This window comes from Arachis ipaensis, chromosome B10 (assembly GCF_059453495.1).
Source record: "Arachis ipaensis isolate K30076 ecotype BB chromosome B10, ASM5945349v1, whole genome shotgun sequence".
Lineage (NCBI taxonomy): Eukaryota > Viridiplantae > Streptophyta > Magnoliopsida > Fabales > Fabaceae > Arachis > Arachis ipaensis.
The window spans coordinates 147,845,346-147,868,015 of NC_142435.1; the positions used below are offsets into that span (position 1 = coordinate 147,845,346).

At 30.9% G+C, this 22,670-nt stretch overlaps 2 protein-coding genes across 5 annotated transcripts; both read left to right on the top strand.

The window, feature by feature from the left end:
• The first annotated feature begins 3,727 nt into the window (after positions 1-3,727).
• LOC107621718 (protein argonaute 4A-like) lies at positions 3,728-10,325 on the top strand. Of its 4 annotated transcripts, none has more exons than XM_016323731.3 (23): positions 3,728-3,915; positions 5,150-5,371; positions 5,472-5,674; positions 5,750-5,968; positions 6,050-6,186; positions 6,271-6,368; positions 6,456-6,547; positions 6,758-6,923; positions 7,009-7,125; positions 7,213-7,320; positions 7,428-7,490; positions 7,567-7,680; positions 7,758-7,923; positions 8,052-8,164; positions 8,253-8,390; positions 8,482-8,621; positions 8,712-8,777; positions 8,920-8,983; positions 9,122-9,233; positions 9,311-9,384; positions 9,621-9,715; positions 9,814-9,845; positions 10,053-10,325. In XM_016323731.3, the coding sequence occupies exons 2-23, from the start codon at positions 5,174-5,176 to the stop codon at positions 10,226-10,228; spliced, it is 2,691 nt and encodes an 896-aa protein (XP_016179217.1). In that variant the 5' UTR covers positions 3,728-3,915; positions 5,150-5,173; the 3' UTR covers positions 10,229-10,325. The 4 variants fall into 4 exon arrangements, with proteins under 4 accessions (XP_016179217.1, XP_020969558.1, XP_016179218.1 ...); XM_021113899.2 differs by having other exon boundaries at positions 3,734-3,870; XM_016323732.3 differs by having other exon boundaries at positions 3,743-3,870; positions 5,160-5,371.
• A 6,986-nt stretch (positions 10,326-17,311) lies between these two features.
• LOC107623913 (ABSCISIC ACID-INSENSITIVE 5-like protein 2) lies at positions 17,312-21,883 on the top strand. The gene is made up of 4 exons (XM_016326315.3): positions 17,312-17,596; positions 18,712-19,602; positions 19,718-19,789; positions 21,421-21,883. Exons 2-4 carry the CDS (start codon positions 18,796-18,798, stop codon positions 21,502-21,504), a joined length of 963 nt encoding a protein of 320 aa, XP_016181801.1. The 5' UTR covers positions 17,312-17,596; positions 18,712-18,795; the 3' UTR covers positions 21,505-21,883.
• Positions 21,884-22,670: the final 787 nt, after the last annotated feature.

The window sequence follows — 22,670 nt, forward strand, 5'->3', positions numbered from 1 at the left end:
TTTGATTGTGATTTGTATTGTATTAATTATTTTTTTAATGAATAAAAATTCTACATCCAAACAAAATTTTTATCTAAGTCTATCCAAGTTGTTGTAACAACTTTTTAAATCACATGCTTTCTCCTTCTCTTCCCCTTCGTATTTCTTCTTCTTCTTCTTCTTCCAAGTTTGCGTAGGTTCTTCTTCGTCCCTTCTTCTCCTCCTCCTCTTCCTCCTCCTCCTTCTTCTTCCAATTTTGCACACGCAAGTTCTTTCCTTCGTCTCCTCTTTTTAGAGATTATTAATTCAATTCAATTCATAACACAGGTGTCCATTCAATTCAATTTAATTCATCTAAACATGTTATTAAGGTGAAACAATTGTATAGTATTAAATGAATGGACATTATCCATTATATAAAATCAAATTCAAAACAGCTTTCGAACCGAACACGTCATTATGGTAAAACAATTGTATAGTACTAAATGAACAAAACATTATCCATTATATAAAATCAAATTCAAAATACCTGTATCTACAATTATCAATTCAGAACACCTGCGTCCATTCAGTTCAATTCAATTCAATTTAGCAATTGCATTCCATTCAATTCGATTGAAAAAATAATCCATTAGCAAAATATTTATGTTGTTGGTGATGACGATAACGAAAGATAAGAAAAATAAGAAGATGAGGAGGAGAAGCAGAAGAAGAAGAAGAGGACGTATACGTGTATTTGAAAGAAGAAGAAGTGCAGGAGAGAATGCGTGTAACGACGCTCTTTTAATGAGAGTAGTTTTTGTTGGTGTTACATCTACTTGGATAAACTTCGATGAAAAAATATTTAAATGTGTAGCAATACTTTTTTTTAGTTCATGTGATTCAAACTATTGTAATTTAGATTAGATTATGAGAAAAGCTCTACATCCATGTAAAAATTACGATGTTATCCAAGTACTTTTCACTACATGCGTTTCCCCTCAACCACACACTCGTTTGTTTTACACGCCCCTCATAAACCTTTCTCAACGTAATTTCTGTTCGCGTTTTTTCTGCTCGCATTCTTCATTATTGATCTGCATTGAATTCAACGTATAATAAGCTCCGTCGTTCTTCTTCTTCGTTTTCTTCTTCAATCTACACTTTTGAATAGAAACAATGAATGATTCAACTTCAAATCAGTTAAATGAGGTTATTATGTTGAGACAGCTAAGAAATTATTGCTGCATGCTATCACAATAATGTTAAATATTGAACAAAGTAAATGGAGGCCACCGAACTGAACAACATTCATTTGGTGAATCAAAATCACAAAGGTAACCAAATCGAACAATGTCCATGTAGTGAATAAATGGTGATCAACTTTCAATTAACAACAATAGTATTAAGAATACGAGCAGAAATTACGTTGAGAAAGGTTTATGAGGCGCGTGTAAAACAAACGAGTGTGTGGTTGAGGGAAAACGCATGTAGTGAAAAGTACTTGGATAACATCGTAATTTTTACATGGATGTAGAGCTTTTCCCATAATCTAATCTAAATTACAATAGTTTGAATCACATGAACTAAAAAAAAGTATTGCTAAGAAAAAGAAGAAAAAGAAAAAGAAGAACGCGAACAGAGAAGAAGAAGAACGAAAACGCGATACGTTATATGAGGCGCGTATATAACAAACGATTGTGGGGCGTGTGTGGAGAAAGTTACTTGGATAACATCCATGTATTTTTTACATGGATATAGAGTTTTTTCCCTTTTTTTTTTTTTTAATTCATGTGATTCAAACCGTTGTAATTTAGATTAGATTATTTATATCTTATTTAAATTTTAAATTTAAAAAATTTGAAATTATTTTTTTAAAATCGAATAAATAAATATAATCCAAACTATAATAGTTTGAATCTAGATTAAATACAAATTGATTCAATATAAATAGCAATCATTTGAATACAATTAAATTAGATCGAAAAATAAAATCAAATGAATGCAATCAAAAATTCAAAATCATAATCAAATAGATGGATTTTATTTTCTAAATTTATCAAAATAGTAGTGCAAATATCCTTCTTAGAGTCCGTTTGGGAAATAGCAGAAGCTACCTTTTTTTTTTTTTTACTTTTGGATTATGAAAAGTCATATTCTGCGTGTTTGACACCATTTTAAAAAAAGCTTTTAACTTTCAAAAAGTTAATTTATAACTTCTTAAAAAAGTAGAAATATATGACTTCTTCGACAAATCATTCTACCACTTCCTTAAAAAAAATTAATTTCAAAACAAAAAAATTTACTTTCCTTCTTGACTCTGTGAAAAATACTGACCCTTCACTACCATTTTCACGCAAGGTCTGCTAGAAGCACGAGCATTCCATCATCATTCCACCATCATTCTCACACAATGTTACAAACTCCATCATTTTCACGAAATGATTCATCTGATGGAAGTATTGATCCTCCTCCGCCATTTTCATTTTTAAACAATATTGCATCTGAACAACCTACTGCATATATTACTTCTAAGTATTTTTGTTATTATTTTATCACTCTATTTTTTATTATTAAATTTGTATTTAACTATGGTATGAAATTTCAGTTTTAATTTTATTTTTCTCACATGTGATTTTATAGTTTGCTATTATTTTCATAGTTAATTATAGCAAATTCTTGACCTCAATCAAGGAGAAGGGTGTTCTAATAGGAGTAAAATAAAAAATAACAACAAAATATACATTGACACACATTTTATATTTATTTTTTATTTTCACCTACCATATCATACATAATATTAGTGATTAGATTATGTAAAATCAACATTCAATATTAGAAAGTATTTGTTATCATCTTTATTTTAATATTCATTCTCTTCTGTAAAAAAATTTATTTTTTGAGTTATTTATCCAAACGCTACAACTTTAAATTAAATACTTTTATAACTAAAAATCTAAATACAAAATAACTTATTTATAAGCTGCTATTAATAAAAGTCTTTATGCTCTAAAATTTAAATTCTTTTTTAAAAAGAATTTATTTAAGGTATTTAGCCAGACAAGACCTTAGTTGTGTAGGGGCAAACGAGAAGGTGAGAGAGTCGTGTAGGGACTTTACACGTGGCACGAATTAATTGGCCATGGCACAGAAAGTGTTCTTCAGAACCACTCACAAAGTCGCAGGTTTCAGGCACTCCAAAACTGAAACCCAACGGATCAGACAAAATATTAAATAATAGCATTTTCAGAAAAAAAAAATCATATTTATTATTTTTGTGTTTGGTTGTACATAAATTTTGAACATTTTTAAATTTTGCAAAATAAATTATTATTGTCAATTTTTTTTAAGTAATAAGGAGTATAAAATAAATTTTGTGAAGAATGGTGATGCATGGTGATTTTAAAATACTCATTATTAGCAAAGAGAATTTTTTATTATTTTTCATTGATACCAAAATTGATATTCCATATATTATCCTACAGCAAGATGTTTTGTTAGAAAAAGAATCAGCATATCTAAAACTTCTAAAATTATAAATTTAAAATCCAAAAATTAAATTAATTAAATATTAACTGAAAATCAAGTTGAATATTTAATTTAAATTCAATCCCTTAAAATCCTAAAAAACCAAATAAGATGGAAAGTTCAGAAATCAGAAAGGCAACAATAATAGGCAATAATAGCTATGAGTTTTAAAATAAATTAATTAATTAATTAATTAATTTTATACTAATATAAATACTGAGCTAGTAACAATAGCTGTGATGCATCTTTGTATTCTGATTTCATAACCTTTTTAAGTAACGCTTCGTCTTCTACGTCTCACTTTTCTCACACACTCTTTCTTTCTTTTCTTTGCCTTCTTCTGCAAGCTGTAACCACACTCCTATATATTCAAACTCTTCACAGGTGACTCCATTGATCCATATTCAACGTCAAATCTTTGAAGAACCTGTGTGTGTTTGTTTCAGCTCTTTATTATTTCTTTGATCGATAGTGCCTGTTACTCTTTTTTTATTTTTTTGAAAGTTGAATCCTTGTTATGTGGTTTAGGTTCTTTCACATTGGTTATTATACTGCTTGAAAGTATTTGTTGTTAGTTCCGTGAATGTGAATCCAGCTGCGAACTTCTCTAAGTTGTAGCCTTTCTTCTTTCTTGGATAACTTGACTGAAAAAATGTTAACTTCCTTCTTCTTATAATATAGATATGAGTTATGAGTTTCTGTTTCCATAGTAACTATTCTGTTTCATAATATATGTTTCTTTCATTAAAATATATCACCACTGTTGCTTTTTTTTTTTTTTTTCTTTTTAAATGCTCTTGTTGTTTTATTTTATTTTATTTTTGTTTAGGTCTCTGTTGAAGGTTTTTGGTATATTAGCATAAGCACCAATACTTATTATATATATATATATATATATATTTTTTTTAATCTTACTTTGAAGAACATCATGAGAAGTTGAAAATAGACTCTTGTATTTTATTAATACTTTGAAGAACATCAATACTAAAATATATTTTTTTTAATCTTACTTATTCAATATTCAACCAAAGTTATGTCATTCTACCAAAAAACAAAGAAAGAAGAAAAAAAATTATGCCAATGTGGCAATGTAGGTTTTTCTGGCACATCTATTTTATTTTTGTCTACCACATTTAGTTAAAGATCCTGCAATATTTTCATTGCAATTGTTTTAAATCCTTAATGTTTGTTTTACAAATGATGAAGATGCAACCTACTCAAAATTTGCTTGCTTTTGTAGTCTTATACCATATTAGGAAATATAGTCATCATTAACACTAACAACAAGCTATAATATTGGGATGTCACTTTCCAATGCATACCTAGTTTATTTTTTACTCAAGTATATATGCTATTTAGTAATTTTCTAAGAGATACCTTTGTTTTTCAAATGATTTAGCTTTTTTTTCTTAATATAAAAATTTAATACCAAATATATTTTATGTTGTATGTTAACAAGTCATGGATATAATGGTTATGTTGATGTTTGACATGGGTAGCTTAGTCAAAAATGCTTTAAAATTCTATATAGTTCTAATAACGGTCATGTTCATATGTTTTTTGTGTTTCTGATTAAGCATTTATGATTTTGACTAGCCATTATTGTTATTATTATTATTTTTTCTGCTGCACTTCACAAGTATGCTTACATTTTTTAACATAGTTTTGAGCAGAGCAGGACTTATCAATGGATTCTTCAGAAGCACTGCCACCTCCACCACCAATCATTCCTGCAAATTTTGTTCCTGCGAAAGAAGAATCTCAGGTAAAGTTCTTGCCTATGGTTAGAAGAGGTGTTGGGACCAAGGGACAGAAGATACAGCTGCTGAGTAACCATTTTAGAGTTGGTGTGGGGATAAAGGACAGTTTCTTCTATCATTATAGTGTAATTCCTTTCATTCCTTATTTTATTTTTTTAGTTTATATGCATGCTTTCATGTTTATTAGTTAACATGTTAAAATCATAACTATGGTTGGCTTACTAGGTTGCAATGTCTTATGAGGATGGCAATCCGGTTGAAGCTAAGGGAATTGGCCGAAAGGTCATAGACAAAGTTTATGAAACATATGATGAACTGAAAAACAAGAATTTTGCATATGATGGGGAGAAAAGCTTATTTACTCTTGGTTCTCTTAAAGAGAAAAAGATGGAATTCACTGTTGTGCTGGAGGATATTTCATCAAGGAGGTAAATGTTATTTTAACTTCATTGGTTTGCATTCTTTGTTGTGATTGGTTTTGAGTGCATAATATTGTGGTTCAGGGTTGGAAGGACTGGTGATGACCATGATAGCCCTACTCATGGAGAGAAAAAGAGGATGAGGCGTCAATCTCAGTCCAAAACTATCAAGGTAGTGATCAGTTATGCAGCCAAAATTCCAATCCAAGCAATTGCAGATGCCTTGCTCGGACAAGATTCCGAGCATTTCCAGGAAGCATTGAGGGTCCTTGACATCATATTGAGGCAGCATGCAGCAAAGCAGTATGTCACAAAAGCCTGTTTGTTAACTTGTTTTCTTTTCCATGAAATTCTGATCCTTACTTTTTTTTCTTTCCTCTAAAGGGGCTGTCTCCTTGTCCGCCAATCCTTCTTCCATGACAATCCAAGGAATTATACTGACCTAGGAGGTGGTGTTCAAGGCTGCCGTGGTTTCCATTCAAGTTTCCGTCCCACTCAAGGAGGTTTATCTCTGAATATTGGTAAGGTTCTAAAGGTACATGCATGGAAAATTCTGTTTTCCTTGTGTTTTTGAATTGACCATTTGTTCTTATCTTCTTTTAAAGATGTGTCAACTACTATGGTTGTAAAGCCTGGCCCTGTACTGGACTTCCTTTGTGAGAATCAGAATGTGAAGCATCCAAATCTTATTGATTGGACCAAGGTAATATTGCTATTTTATTTTAATTATATCAAGGTTCTGATGTTTGTGTGTATTGAAATGTGATGCTTTGTTTTTGTTTACTTTCAGGCAAAAAGAGTGCTGAAAAACCTCAGAATCAAGGCTAATAATATTGAGTACAAAATCAGTGGACTCAGTGATAATCCTTGCAGGACTCAAAAGTAAGTTGTTTAAATCTGTTTTCTTTGTATAGTTTGTTGGAGAGGGAAGAATTTAGGATAGTTATAATAGAATTGCTAGCTTTTGTTCAAACTTGTTAAAGGTTCATCATGTCAATTGGGTTGATCTTAATGCAATATGCATGGCCTTTTTAATTTTTATAGCATTAGAATGTTTCCCATACCAATGAGGAGAACTTGGGTTTTTTGCAGGTTTTCAATGAAAGATGGGAAGGACTCGAATGGCGAACCACGGATAATTGAAATCACAGTTTACAATTACTATAAACACCATAAGGGGATTGAATTGCCCTATTCTGCTGATTTCCCCTGCATCAATGTTGGGAAGCCAAAGCGCCCAACTTATTTTCCAGTGGAGGTGCCTTAAAACATAATGTCCATAGATTTTAAAAGCATTTTTGCATGGGAAAGCACTAATCTTATGTTCTTGCTTTGCATTGCAGCTATGCACCTTGATCTCGTTGCAGCGATACACCAAGGCATTGACAAATTTGCAAAGGGCTCAGTTAGTTGAGAAGTCAAGGCAAAAGCCCAATGAAAGGAAAGAAGCTTTGGCTGGTGTATGTAATGAACTTTTCTGATAATTTCAATTCAACACAAAAGTATTTGATGTGTATAGTTTTAAATGATTGTTAACTTTCTGGCAGTCTTTAAGAAACAGCAGATATGGTAATGAACCTATGCTTCGCTCTTCTGGGATTACCATTGAATCTGATTTTACTCGGGTTGAAGGTCGTATTCTGCAGCCCCCAAGAGTATGTGTTTTCATCTCCTCAGCCTTCTTAAATCTGTTTAGTTTTTTTATTCACATTTGCATTTTAAGGCCTCTGAAGGTGTTCTCATGTGTCTCTTGTATTTGCAGCTTGTAGTAGGAAATGAGGAGAGCTTCATTCCAAGGGGTGGACGCTGGAATTTCAACAATAAGGTTTATTTTGTATTGTTTTATCTTGTTATTTTCTATTCTTAGAGTTGTTTATCTAACATTGAATGCCATATTTCAGAAACTAGTTAAACCTATGAGGCTTGAGCGCTGGGCCGTTGTAAACTTCTCAGCTCGCTGTGACACACGTTTTCTGTGTAATACCATCAAGAAGTGTGCTGAAATGAAGGGGATTGTAAGAGTTTTATGGCTAATTTAGTTTGTTGATGTTGTGATACATCATTCATTTGACACTTTTGGTTTCTTTTGTAGTACATAAATCCTCCATATCAAGTATTCGAAGAGGATGCTCGTTCAAGGCGCGATCCGGCACCTCTTAGGGTGGAGAGGATGTATCAACTTGTAAAGTCCAAGTTGCCTGGCCCCCCTCAACTTCTGTTGTGCATTCTTCCAGAGAGAAAGAATTCTGATATTTATGGTAGGATCAAGAAGTCTTATTTGTGTGTTTGTACATATATATTTTTTGGATACTACCCAAGCAACATAATCTTTTAGTTTTGTTGGTACTCACTATACAATTCCTCAATTAATGCAACTGTTTTGTAGGACCTTGGAAAAGGAGAAGTCTTGCTGATGAAGGAGTTGCAACACAGTGTATTGCACCAACAAAAATTAATGATCAGTATATTACTAATGTTCTCCTGAAAATTAATGCAAAGGTATATTAGTCTACATTCACTTTTTTTTAAATTGTAACAGAAATAGTTGCCATGTCCTGTTCTTCATTTTGCTCTTGTGTGATGCCAGCTTGGTGGAATGAATTCCTTCCTGTCAATGGAGTGTGCTCCTTCTATACCTTTACTTCATAATGAAGCTACCTTAATTCTTGGTATGGATGTATCTCATGGATCACCAGGCCGATCGGATGTGCCATCTATTGCCGCGGTATGATATTATTTTCGCAACAAAATTCACATTCAGTCTTAATTAATATCACTATGTTTAAGTTTGCATTTTCACTTGTGTGAATATTCAGGTTGTGAGTTCAAGGAAATGGCCTTCAATATCCTGCTATAGAGCCGCAGTTCGCACTCAATCACCAAGAGTCGAGATGATTCAGTCTTTGTTTAAGCCTGTTCCTTCCGATGATGGTAACAAAGATGAAGGTATTATCAGGTGAGTGTTATCTAATAATGGCATTAGTTTGCGGTTGAAGAGATTTGAAGTCATCATTCATGTATGTTATTATTGTGGTGTTCTTTTCAGGGAGCTAATTATGGACTTCTATGAAACTTCAAAACAAAGGAAGCCTCAACAGATTATAATTTTCAGGTATTAGATTAGTTAAGGATTCATGTATTAGTCCTAATGATGATTTACAAAATTTTAGAATGACTATGCTTGATTCAGCATGTAATATTTTTATTATATAGAAACAAGGTCTAAATTTATAATTTCCAAATGCTATATTTAGGGATGGAGTGAGTGAATCGCAGTTCATCAAGGTCTTGAACGAAGAGTTAGTTCCAATCATAGAGGTATTAATTTGGATTCGCCTTTTTAGATTTCAGTTATCATCACACAAAACGTGGTAGTTGATTTTTAGTGTGCATATATCATTTTTTTTTAAAACAAGATGGAATTCCATTGAAATTGAATAATTCTTCACTCTTCAGGCATGCAAATATCTTGATGAGAAATGGTCTCCCAAGTTCACTTTTATTGTTGCTCAGAAGAACCATCACACCAAGTTCTTTAAGGACAATGCACCAGATAATGTTCCACCAGGTCAGTCACATGTCCACCAGAATATGCAAAATAACTTATGAAAATTGATATTAACTTCTAATTTTTTTTTTGTGCAGGAACTGTTATTGACAGCCAAATCTGTCATCCGAAGAACAATGACTTTTATATGTGTTCTCATGCTGGCATGATTGTAAGTATTATTGTCAAATGGTTTCTAATTTATTTTATTATTGAACCATTTTCCATGGCATGATACTACATTAATATTTAAGTAATACTAACTGTCTTTTTATACTACACAAAAGCTTCCCTACCCAAGATTTCTTATTCATTAGTTGGTGAAGCTGGTTAAGAGTATTTCTTGCAAGAATTTTATCTTCACAATTCTTGTTACATATTTTCTGTATATTTTTTTTATTTGTATAGGGGACAACTCGACCTACTCATTACCAAGTTTTACATGATGAAATTGGGTTCTCTGCCGATGATTTACAAGAAATAGTGCATTCTCTTTCTTATGTGTAAGTAGCTAAGTATGATTAACTTGGCTTACATGTATAAAAATTCTCTATGTGTATGAATAATAATGGATCATTTTCTTTTTCTGAACTTTCAACAGATACCAGAGGAGTACAACTGCCATATCAATAGGTATAATTTATATTCTATAAATACCCCCCAAAAAGGAAAATGGTAGCTAATATGATATTTAATACTTACTACCTACCAATTCAATAGAATGTGTAATAATTATGTATTTTGTCACATTCATATACATGATCATGGTGAACTTTTTAGATAGCTATATGGTTGAGATTATTTAATATTTAATAGACTTTACACAATGCATTATTGCAGTTGCTCCAGTTTGCTATGCTCACTTAGCAGCTGCCCAAATGGCACAATTTATCAAGTTTGATGAACTGTCTGAGACATCTTCTAGCCATGGTGGAACTACAATTCCTGGTGCAGTGCATGTTCCTCAGTTACCCCTTCTTCACCAAGATGTTGCCAATTCAATGTTCTTCTGTTAAAATATTATATATATTCCACTGACTTATTTGAATTCTAGCTACTTTAATTAAATACACCGAGTTAGGTCAAGTCTTCATACTTTTTTTGGCCGAGTAATTATTAAAATTTTTGTGTCTCTTTTTTTGCTGTTTATGTTTAATATATTTCTTGGAATTTTTTAGATTATTTGTTGAGAATACAAAAGTAGCAAACCAGATATTGAAGCTTTCCTTTTTAAATGCTAAAAACGAAAACTTCTATAGAAACTTTTATTTTATATATTTTAACAAAGATATATTTTATTTTGTCAAATACTTCGAGTTTTATAAATTTGAGTATGCATGGTCGCGGTTAATAAAAATGGCAAGCCATAAAAGAAAAAATTTTGAGTCTCCTAGCTAAGTAGGGAAGAGAATAGTTTTTTATATGTAATAAATCTTAAATTTTTTTAATAAGTGAAGTATATTTTTTACTCATCTAGAGCTATATAACTCAAATGACATGGTTTTATTTGTGTTGAATGTGGTTTTTATAAAATTGTTGCTTAATTGATCTTGAGATTTTGGAAAAGTTAGTCGTGGGACAAAATTAAAACAATGGAAAATTTAGAGATATTATTAAAATTTTTAACAAATTTTGAAAACAAAAATATGTTTCATGCTTCTTTAATTGATGTTGTAATGTAATCTTTTACTATTTAATATTTATTATCATATGTATTCTCTTTGTTAGAATATAATTAGGATCAATTAGTATTATTTAGTATATCTGAATATTTATTATATGAGATTATGTTTTTATTATTTCGATTCTCTTAGCACCTATATATATCTCTCTATATTGTATCATTTCACATAACTTGAATAGACAACACACTCAATAATATACAAATCCTTTTATCTAATTTAGTCTCTTGTTTCTAACATGGTATCCTCCTTTAAAGAGGATAGGTTGTTTTTCTTGCGGTGAAATCACCGTAGCTTTTTCATTTTTTTCTATGCCATTCTTCTTTCTCTTTTGTCACTCTTTTGATGCTTTTTCACCTCATCGACTAGCCTATTTTCTCTGTCTTGTGTTTTTCCGAGTAGAATGATCAAACACCATTGTCATCTGTTGTTTACCTATTCTCATGAAGAAATCATATAGTTTTCGCTCTCTTTCGGCAGTTCCGTCTGCGTTCTCTCGTGGCAGTTCCATCTGCGTTCTCTCGTGGCAGTTCCATCTGCGTTCTCTCGTGACAGTTCTGTTTGTGTTCTCTCGTGGCAGTTCCGTTTGTGTTCTCTCGTGGCAGTTCCGTCTGCGTTTTCTCGTGACAGTTCCGTCTGCATTTCGTCTGTGTTTCCTTGTGGCAGTTCCATCTGCGTTTCTTTCTGGCAGTTCCGTCTGCACTTCCTTCATATAGCGGCAGTTCTGTCTGCGCTTCCTTTAGACAAGTGGCAGTTCCGTTTGCGCTTCCTTTCGGCAGTACCGTCTGCACCCGTTTTATCAGTTTATGCAGGTTTTTTTTATTTCATTGTTTTAAATAAGTTTCAAACTCAAAGTTGTCACTTGAGTTTGAGAGGGATGTTAGAATATAATTAGGATCAATTAGTATTATTTAGTATATCTGAATATTTATTATAGGAGATTACGTTTTTATTATTTCGATTCTCTTAGCACCTATATATCCTTCTATATTGTATCATTTCACATAACTTGAATAGACAACACACTCAATAATATACAAATCCTTTATCTAATTTAGTCTCTTGTTTCTAACATGGTATCAGGTATCCTTCTTGAAGAGGATAGGTTGTTTTTCTTGCGGTGAAATCACCGTAGCTTTTTCATTTTTTTCTATGCCATTCTTCTTTCTCTTTTGTCACTTTTTTTATGCTTTTTCACCTCATCGACTAGCCTATTTTCTCTGTCTTGTGTTTTTCCGAGTCGAATGATCAAACACCATTGTCATCTGCTGTTTACCTATTCTCATGAAGAAATCATATAGTTTTCGCTCTCTTTCGGCAGTTCCGTCTGCGTTCTCTCGTGGCAGTTCCATCTGCGTTCTCTCGTGGTAGTTCCATCTGCCTTCTCTCGTGACAGTTCCATCTGCGTTCTCTCGTGACAGTTCCGTTTGTGTTCTCTCGTGACAGTTCCGTCTGCGTTTTCTCGTGACAGTTCCGTCTGCGTTTCGTCTGTGTTTCCTTGTGGCAGTTCCATCTGCGTTTCTTTCTGGCAGTTCTGTTTGCACTTCCTTCATATAGCGGCAGTTCTGTCTGCGCTTCCTTTAGACAAGTGGCAGTTCCGTCTGCGCTTCCTTTCGGCAGTACCGTCTGCACCCGTTTTATCAATTTATGCAATTTTTTTCTCTTTATTTCATTGTTTTAAATAAGTTTCAAACTCGAGTTGTCACTTGAGTTTGAGGGGGGATGTTAGAATATAATTAGGATCAATTAGTATTATTTAGTATACCTGAATATTTATTATAAGAGATTACGTCTTTATTATTTCGATTCTCTTAGCACCTATATATATCCTTCTATATTGTATCATTTCACATAAATTGAATAGAGAACACACTCAATAATATACAAATCCTTTATCTAATTTAATCTCTTGTTTCTAACACTCTTAATTTTACTTAAAAGATGTACAATGAAATATCATATTTTATAATCGAGAGAATTCATTTTCTTTTCTGTATATATAGGTAAACATTGAAGAACTATTGGTAGAGTCTAAGATTTTTTGAGATATAATTTCATCATATAATATTGTAAAACACAATATCATTAATCACATGCAATATAACATAATATTCATGTTAGAATCTACTTATCTATTAATATATAAAATGTAACTAGTACATGTCTAGCTACTTGATAAGTGTCCACCCTTCATAATTAACACGATGGAACAAGAGGTTACAACAATTAAAAGAGCAAAACTTTTAACTCTTATGATTTCTTTGGTAAAAAAAATTTACTTTCCAACTAAAAGAAAAATAAAGTGAAAGTCCAAATATATTTTTAATTTAGAGAAAGAAATTTGCATTCTCAACTATAGTGATTTATCTTATGAAAAAGCGTATTATTTTAATTTATACTTTATTTTTTACAATTTTTTTCTAAATGTATCAATTTGTAACAGATTTTTTTTTAAACTATGTTTATAGAAAGTGTGAAGAGTTAGTTCAAGTATGAATTTAATTGTTTCAAAAGTAGAATATGTACTTAATAATGCCAAGAGAAGTTTCCTTATGAACATTCTTCATGAGATTAATACAGTATTTTTGTCTCTAAATAGTGCTGATAATTTTTTGGATTCTTTTAAAACCAATGAGATCAATACAGTATTTTTATCTCTAAACTTATTTAAGTTACTACTTTTAGTTTAATGCTCCGAAAAAAATACAATAAGAATTTAAAATGGTCATACATATGATAATTTTTTTTATGTTACATGCTCATTTCTTACTATTTGATTTTTTATTTTGATATTTAGGATAGAATAAAGTTAAAATTATCATTACCTAATATCAAATATTCATATACATAAAACTACAACTCATTATTTATTTACAAATGTAATTTACAAAAATTGTTTATGTATTAATAAAAAAGTTGATGTGTTCTAATTTTATACTTTATATGTATATGTCAAAATCTAATACAAGATCCGATTGACAAGAGTTTTATGCGACATAAATAGTGAGACATATCGAATTTAATTTTTTTGTCTTTTATTTAATATATTTTGAATTTAAATATAAAACTAATTTTTAAAATTTTGAATATTTCATGAATGATATTATAGTATAAATAAATTCAATATTTTTTTAAATGGTATTTACTTTTGTATACTTAATATAAAATTTATATAAATAATAGATTTTAACTAAATAAATATATATAGAGTACTAATAAAATAGAAAGTCAAAAATATATTTATATTTTTTATATTAATTCTAATAATTTTATATATAAAAAAGATATTACTTATGTGATTTTGTAAATAAATTTGTTGATTTGGACTTAAAAATTATCCATTTTTTTTGTAAAATTAGGTTGGTTTAAGTATAAATTGGTTGTTACAACTTAATATTTTTTAAAATTGACAAAGTAAAATATTACATAGGAATCGTTTTTTGAAAAAGACATTACATAGGGATTTTTAAAAATAATTTGTTAAATTAAAAATTAAAATTATATCTTTTAATTATTAGTTTTTAAAATAATGAATACTAAAATTCTGTATCTTTACGAAATAATATGAGTACTAATATAGTACGAAATAATATGAGTACTAATATGTATATTAAAATTCCTTCAATGTCCCGCTATCTGCTATAGAACCGCAGTTCATACTCAACAACCAAGAGTTGAGATTATTCAGTCTTTATATCAGCCTGTTCTTTTCAGTGATGAAGATAATGGTATCATTAGGTGCGTGTTATCTAATAATAGCATTTGTTTGAGGTTGAAGAGATTTGAAGTCTTGATTCATGTATGTTACTATTGTTGTGTTCTTTTTAAGGAGTTGCTTGTTCTATCTTTCGGAAGAGAAAGCTTGAACAAATTATAATTTTCAGGTATTATTAGTAAAATGAGAATTTATACATTGGATTAGTCCTAATAATGATTTACAAATTTTTAGAATATTAATCTGTTGTGTTTTGTTTTTTAAGTAATGTTGTCAAATTGATTAATGTACTTTACATAGGTCTAAACTTATATTTTGCAAATGTTATATTTAGAGACGGAGTCACTGATATAATTAAACTTATATATTAAATAGTATTTTATCTTGTTAATTAGGTACTCTTTAGGTACTCTTCAAGTACTCTGGTGTATAATCTTAATTATATTGCTCAAAATAATTATATTGTGTGTAACAATACCAGCTGTTAAATCAGTCATTTATATTGGAATCCAAAATCCACAGTAAAAATTTATGAAATAATACATGTATATACACAAAATATGGTAGTTGATTGTTAGTGTAATAGTATCAAGGTAGCATTTTTATAAAATAAAATGGAATTCCATTAAAATTGAATAACTCTCACTGTTTAGGCATGCAAATATCTTGATGGGAGTTGGTCTCCCAAATTCACTTTTATTGTTGCTCAGAAGAACCATCACACTAGGTTCTTTATGGACAATGCTTCAGATAATAATGTTCCACCAGGTCAGTCTCTTGTATACCAGAATATGCAAAAATAAATTGTGAAAATTGATTTTCTATTGTAACTTCTTTTTTTGGTGCAGGAATTGTTATTGACAACTAAAAGTTGTAACATTTTTTTGTATTTTTATTTTAATATTGATACAGGGGACAATTCGCTCTACTCATTACCAAATTTTGCATAATAAAATTAGGTTTTCTGTTGATGCTTTGCAAGAATTAGTACATTCTCTTTCTTATGTGTAAGTATTACATTTTATATGATTATTTAATTAACTTAACTACATGTGTAAAAATTTTTTGTGTATGAATAATAATGGTTCATTTTCTTTTTCTAAACTTTCAACAGCTGCTAGAGGACCACAACTGCCATATCAACAAGTATACTATAAATTTTTTCCTAACTTCCATGTTATCCTTTTTTTTATTTTTTGTAGTATAATCTTATAATCATCTATTATTATTAAATATCTGCTATATATCTATTCTATTAATCAATATATGTTGTATTAATACCTAAAATACTTTAGAAAATATGATATTTAATTATTATTACATACTCAAATAGTTATTTATTCTAACCACATTCATATATATGATCATGATGACTTCATATTTTTTTTACAAGAAACAGAATAGATTTTTTTTAACTTAACTCATTAGTGCAGTTGCTCCTATTTTGCTATGCTCACTTAGCGTCTGCTCAAATGGCACAAACTTTGTTTCATGAACCGGATCATCTTCCAGCCATGGCGGAGCTACAAGTTCTGGTGCAGTTCATGTACTCCCTAGCTACCAACAATTTAGATAACATGTATGATCATGCTTAATAACTTGTCCAGCAAACCTCGTCTTTTGTCATTAGATGAATGTACTCCTTCATTCAACTAGCACAGATTCATTGAACCACTTATTTTGAATTTCGTTCAATAAATAAATACATCACAATCCGACCAAAGCTTTTATATATACTAATATATAAACAAGTATTAAGGTGTTTATTCATTTACTTTTATTTATTAAATGTACGTACAAATAAAAATAATTTTTTTAAGATTGTAAGTTGATTTTAACTTTTTTTTTAAGTTATAACTTAAACAAGAGATCTTAGTTTAAGTCTTGAAAATAACAGTTAAAAATATTTTTTTATGAAATATATATAATAAAACATATTATAAAAAATGGTATATAAACCTATTTTATATATGATGTTGTTAATATATGTCAAAAGATATTTGAAGATGTAATGAAAAATATTTTACTTAAAGTTAATTGAAAAAATAATTTTTATATTTTTAATGTAATAATATATTAAAATTTAAAATAATTTATTATTATATTATTAAAATGTATTTTAAAGACATAAAATAGTTAAAATGATACAATGACGAGATGTGACATTTGTCATAGGATGACATGCATTTTTAAATTATTAGAAATTTAAAATGAAAATCAATATTATTAAACCGTTACATGTACAATAAATATTATAAATTTAAAGGTGACTAAAATATTATTTTATTAATATTTTTATTTTAAAAGATTTTTTTATTTTTTTATATTATTAAAATTTAAAATGTAGAATTTAGTTTATAATATTTAAAATTAGTTAATTATTAACAAAAAGTGATAAATTTTATTTACTATGTATCATTATTATTTTCAATATACACTGTATAGATTATATATAATATAGATATAGATATTGATATTGATAATTAAATAATAAATTTAGCATATTAATACAATATTATATGGAATAAAAAAGTGAAATGAAATGCAGGATGAAACTCTCAACTAGCAATGCCTCAAAATGGCATAATTTTTCCATTCTCACCTACAGTTTTTCGAGTTCGAGTCTGACTCTTAATTTTCAGAAAAAAAAAAATGTAGAATGAAAGTCTTTTATTACATCAGATAAAAACATATAATAATGCAAGGAAATTAAAGTTTTGCCATTTGGAGGAGAGAATATTTAAAATTGCAAGGAAATGCAGAATTTGCCATTTGGTTATCTCTCTTCACTTCTCTCTCTCACCAACCTGGGTATTGTCATTCCTTTCCTCCGACCACACCACTTTTATTACACACACTCGATTCTCTTCATTCTCACACTTAAGTTTTTTTTTTTTTTTATAATTTATTTTCTGCAATCTTTCTCCCAAAACCCATTGTTTCTCTTCACTCACTTACTCACTCTCAGATCGGTGTTTCGTAACCAGGTACTTTCCATTATTCTCTTTCTCTTTTTTATTTTTTTATTTTTTCACCTTTTAACAAAACATTGATATGTCTTAAGACTCACTCTTTTGTTCTTCTTCTTAATTGTTGTAATTTATTTTAATTTTCTGAATGTCATCATTGCATTCGAGAAACCAATTCTATGCTGATCTCGTTGCCCTGTTTAGCTGAATTTTTCTCCTTTTTCGGCGCTCACTCTGAATTCCTTGCATGCAAATGACGTTTCTCTCTGTTTTACTTCTCTGTTTTTTTCAGTTTGTTTACTGAAAATCCTGTGTTTCAAATATTGTGAATACTTCTTTTTGGGGTTAATCTCGTGTTTCTGATGATCCTGTAAGAAAAAATAATTGAATGTGTTTGTTTATCTTCTGTACCTTTTTCTAATTTGTTTTAAAAATGAATTTTTCTCAGTTTTAACTGTTGTGTGGAATTGGGGCCTGATATTCTGACCAAAGGGTTTTTGGAATGAATTTCCCAGGGACTTTTTGTTTTGTGGTTTTTGAAAGGGAAATATGGGGTTTAGGGTTTCAAATTTAATTTTGTTGATGTTGCTGCATCTTTGTGCCTGCCTGCATGCAATGGATCAAGATTGTTGATTCTTTTTTTTTTAATATTTGTTTTTCTGGAAAAAATTTTTATGTTTTGCTTCTGAGAATGAGAGTGATAACTTTGAAGTTATTATTCATAATTTTCAAGTTAATGGTTTAGTTTTGTAGTTAATTATGTTAATCTTTCTGTGTTTTAATTGTTTCATTAATTTCTTTTTTCAAATTGGTTTTATACATTTCGTTAAGAGGGAAAACAGGAAATTTATGTTGTACTAATAAATGGAGAAAATCGTGTAAAATTAATTGTGCATTTAGAATTTAAGATGGTTAAGGAATATTGTTGCTTTAGCCGTGCATGTCTATGGATTCAATACTTTTGTTTCATTTTTTTGTCCATCTAATTAAAATGGAAGAATTATAAGGTTACAACAAACACAAGTTACTTATTTGCCTTCTGTTAGATTGCATGCAAAAGGCTTTTGGTTACTACAGATCATATGAACTTTATGCTGATCTCCTCACAAATGCCATTGCTAAATGTTTCTCAGGCTTGGATTTTGTGAGCATGTTCGGTTTATGAAATATGAAGTGAACTTTTATCATTGATATTTGGTTACTGGGGGATCCATACTATGGGGTCTCAAGGTGGTGGTGAAAGTAATGGTAAACATGCACAGCTTCAGCCTTTGGCACGGCAAAACTCAATGTACAGTCTTACGCTCGATGAGGTTCAGAATCAATTAGGTGACTTAGGAAAACCCCTAGCTAGTATGAACCTTGATGAGCTTCTAAAAAATGTATGGACTGCTGAGGCCAACCAGTCTATAGGTATGGAAATTGACCGCACAACACAAGCTAATCAAGCTGCGCTGCAGCATCAAGCTAGTCTATCGATAACTAGTGCGCTTGGCAAGAAGACAGTTGATGAGGTATGGAGAGATATCCAGCAACATAAAGATAACAACGAGAAGAAGCCTCGAGACAGACAAGCTACATTGGGAGAGATGACCTTGGAGGCTTTCTTGGCGAAAGCAGGGGTCGGGATTGTCCCTGAAGCATCGGGTAATACTAAAAGTGCTGGTCCTTTAGCTGTTGCTGATTCTAATTTAACAGCACCACCATTCCCTCCACAAGGTCCAATGATGCAATATGCACAACCACAGTATCAGCATCCTCAGCAAAGTTTAATGGGGATGTATATGGCTGGCCAGAACATAGCACAGCCATTGCACATGGGGGCTGGTGCTGCTTTGGATGTTCCATATGCTGATGGTCAGGTGGCAATGCCTTCACCTTTGATGGGAAGCTTGTCCGATACGAAGATACATGGGAGGAAAAGGGGCACACCGGAGGACATATTGGAGAAGACGGTGGAAAGGAGGCAGAAGAGGATGATCAAGAATCGGGAATCTGCTGCCCGATCTAGAGCAAGGAAGCAGGTTACCTTTCTCTTTCTTTGAACTATGTGTCATATTGATGTGATATAATATGAAGTTCCTTTTCTATGTTTAGCTTTTCCCTTAATAAAATTTCTTCACCTTGATGACTAAATAGGCTTACACAACGGAATTAGAGAATAAGGTGTCGCGCCTGGAAGAGGAAAATGAAAAGCTGAGGAAACGGAAGGTTAGATTCATCTTTGAAGTTCTTTTTTACTTTGTTTCAATCCCCGCTCCCACTTCCCTAGTCCCCTGTTACTCTCAAGTGATGAATATGATAGTGAGACTTAGCACGATGGTAAGATTGCTATGCCGTGACCTAGAAGTTACGGGTTCAAATCCAAGAAACATCCTATCTACTTGTGGTGGTAAGCCGAGTACACTTCCCCAACCCACGTCCTATTAGGTGGGAGTGATGTGCTCGGCGCTGCCCTCCTAGACTTATAATTTTAAGCGCTGAATGTATGGTGTTATTTTCTGATTGATAATATCAATTCTTAATATTCAAGATAAGATATGAGCAATCTATATTTCTTCTTCATTATTAATTCTCTCTAAACTTAAAATCTTATTACAAGGTCTTGACATACTATTTCATTGTTTTCTAATTGTGAGTAAAATCTTAGAGTTATTGACCATGAAATTTGAAAAGTGTATTCCTCAACTATCTGATGCATGTGTATTCCTTACAAGTCAAAGTGCAATGCAACAAACAGCATCATTTATTACATGGTTTGACGAGTAATTTCATTACTTGAGCCAGTAGTGCTGTAGTGCAATTTGGCATTGAACCAACCTAGTCAAAAGATTTGGTTGGATGGTGATGTTGGGAACTTGATTGCCCCACCAGATCTCCATTGCGAGCTCCCAATGCACCCTTAATGTAATCCAAAAGAAACAAAAATATGTTATTTTAACACTTTTATGGCTATTAGCCTATTAGAACACTGATTAGTGAAGTGGGTTGCAGACAGATATGATTGATATTTTAGAAATCTCTGGTTTATTAATGTTGTGCTTTAAAAGGAAAAATTCATTACATATAGAGAGCTGCTAGTTCTCTAATCTGGCTGGGAAGACATGAGTAGAGAGAATTGAGGAAATGCCTTATATGAAATAAACAAATAAATAAGTAAATAAATAAAAGGCCTCACCGGTTCAGGGAAGTGGCTCAGCAATTGCATTTTTCCTTGTATTTGTCATTTCAGGTCAACTCCCTCACACAATATTGAACTTAGAAGATCTGTGCCCTACGTATCTGGAAATAACTCTTAGCTGAAGTTGAATTGTTAAAATCTATTATCTTCCAATTCCTGTTCTTATTCATGGAAAAGGCTTCTCTAAGCTCTCTTGCTTCCTTCAAAGATTTGCATTTGTGTACTCTTGAATGATGCATCTCTTCATTATACTTGAATTAGATAGCAATCTTCTCTCTGTGAAAGAAACTTGATTTCTTAATTTATTTTTTCTGTGGGCTAAAATTATTCACTTAATGTTTTATCCAAAAAATGACATTTACTTCTGCTGCACGGCATACACATAAGTTGTTACTGCACATAATTGAACTAAGCCTTTAAGGCTGCTCTTCTTTGCAGAGGTATAAGAAGATTTCTTCAATAATTTTTTTTTTTAATGCAAGTAATTGGTAGGAAGATTATTAAAGGTTCTACTTGTAGATTACAAATTCTTCATGCTGCTGTCCCAATACACACAGAAATCTTGTTTATGTTACATTCATGCTGCTGTCTTAATCTTGTTACATTTGTAGTTCCTTGTCCATTTTCAACTAGCCCACTAACTTTTGTCCTAAACATGCAGGAACTAGAGAACCTGTTGTCTAGTGCACCCCCACCACCCCAACCTCGATATCAGATTCGCCGAACATCATCTGCCTCGTTCTGACATCTGTACCTGTAAGTGGAGGCAGGGTAGTCAATCAAAGGCACCAAAGCTGTTGTATTAGTTGGTGCTTTAGGTTGCCTTTCTTGATAACAGTTTAAATAAAAAGGGGGAAAAAAGAGGGGGTGGGGGTGGCGGGGCGGCGGCGGCGGCGGCGGCGCTGGTGGCAATGGGGGGAGGAAAAGTGTCAAGCTCTGAAAGATAAGTTATCTCTAACATGTGAAAATTGTGATGCTAATGAGTAAAAATAGAGAATGTGAAAAGAACTAGTTGTTGAGACTTTGTGACTCTCTTAGTAGCAAGCAGCTTAGAGCTTTGTAAATTGAACTTCACAATCTTTTATTTTTATTATGAATGTTAAGATTGAGTAGCAAAGTTAAAATACCAACCAAATAACAAAAAAGGTTTTTATTATTTCTATGTAAATGCAATACTCTCTCCTTCCAAGTAAATCTGTCTTTTAGTGTTAATGTTTTAAGATAGCTTTACTTTTGTTTTACAATCTGATTTACTTACATTATAATTATTTTACAGCTATCCAAATTCTTTGATACAAACAAAATATTAAAAGGTAAATAATTGAGAGTGAAATCAGACAAAAAGAAGTTTGTGAACCTCTTTTTAAACCCAGAAAGTTATCTTTCTCATAAGTTTCCGAACTTTCTAAAGTCTTGAAATTTATTATTTATCTTTTGGAAAAGTATAGGGTAACAATAAATTATCTGCCGGCTAACAATAATTAATTATTATATTTTAAATACATATATAAAGAGACACATCCAGAAAATATATCTATAAAGACATTTCTATTAAACACCGCCATAAAAATGATATTTTTATTAGACACATCCATGAAGACACTTCTATAAAACACAATTATAAATAAAATACAATTATAAATAAGAGTTGGTAGAAGTTGGTAAATATGCTGTTGGTAATATAGTGGGACCGTTATCCTTTTTAAGCCAATCTCAATTCTATAGGGTTGTATTTGGTTTTGAGAAGATGACAAGACATTAAAAATAAGGCACAAAAGATATAGAAACATAAATTAATGTCTTGGATTTTGTTTGGTAATAAATTAAAATAAATTATAAAAATTTAATTTATTTTTATTTTTTATTTAAAAAATTTTAGAAAAAAAATATAATTATAAAAAATTAATAAAA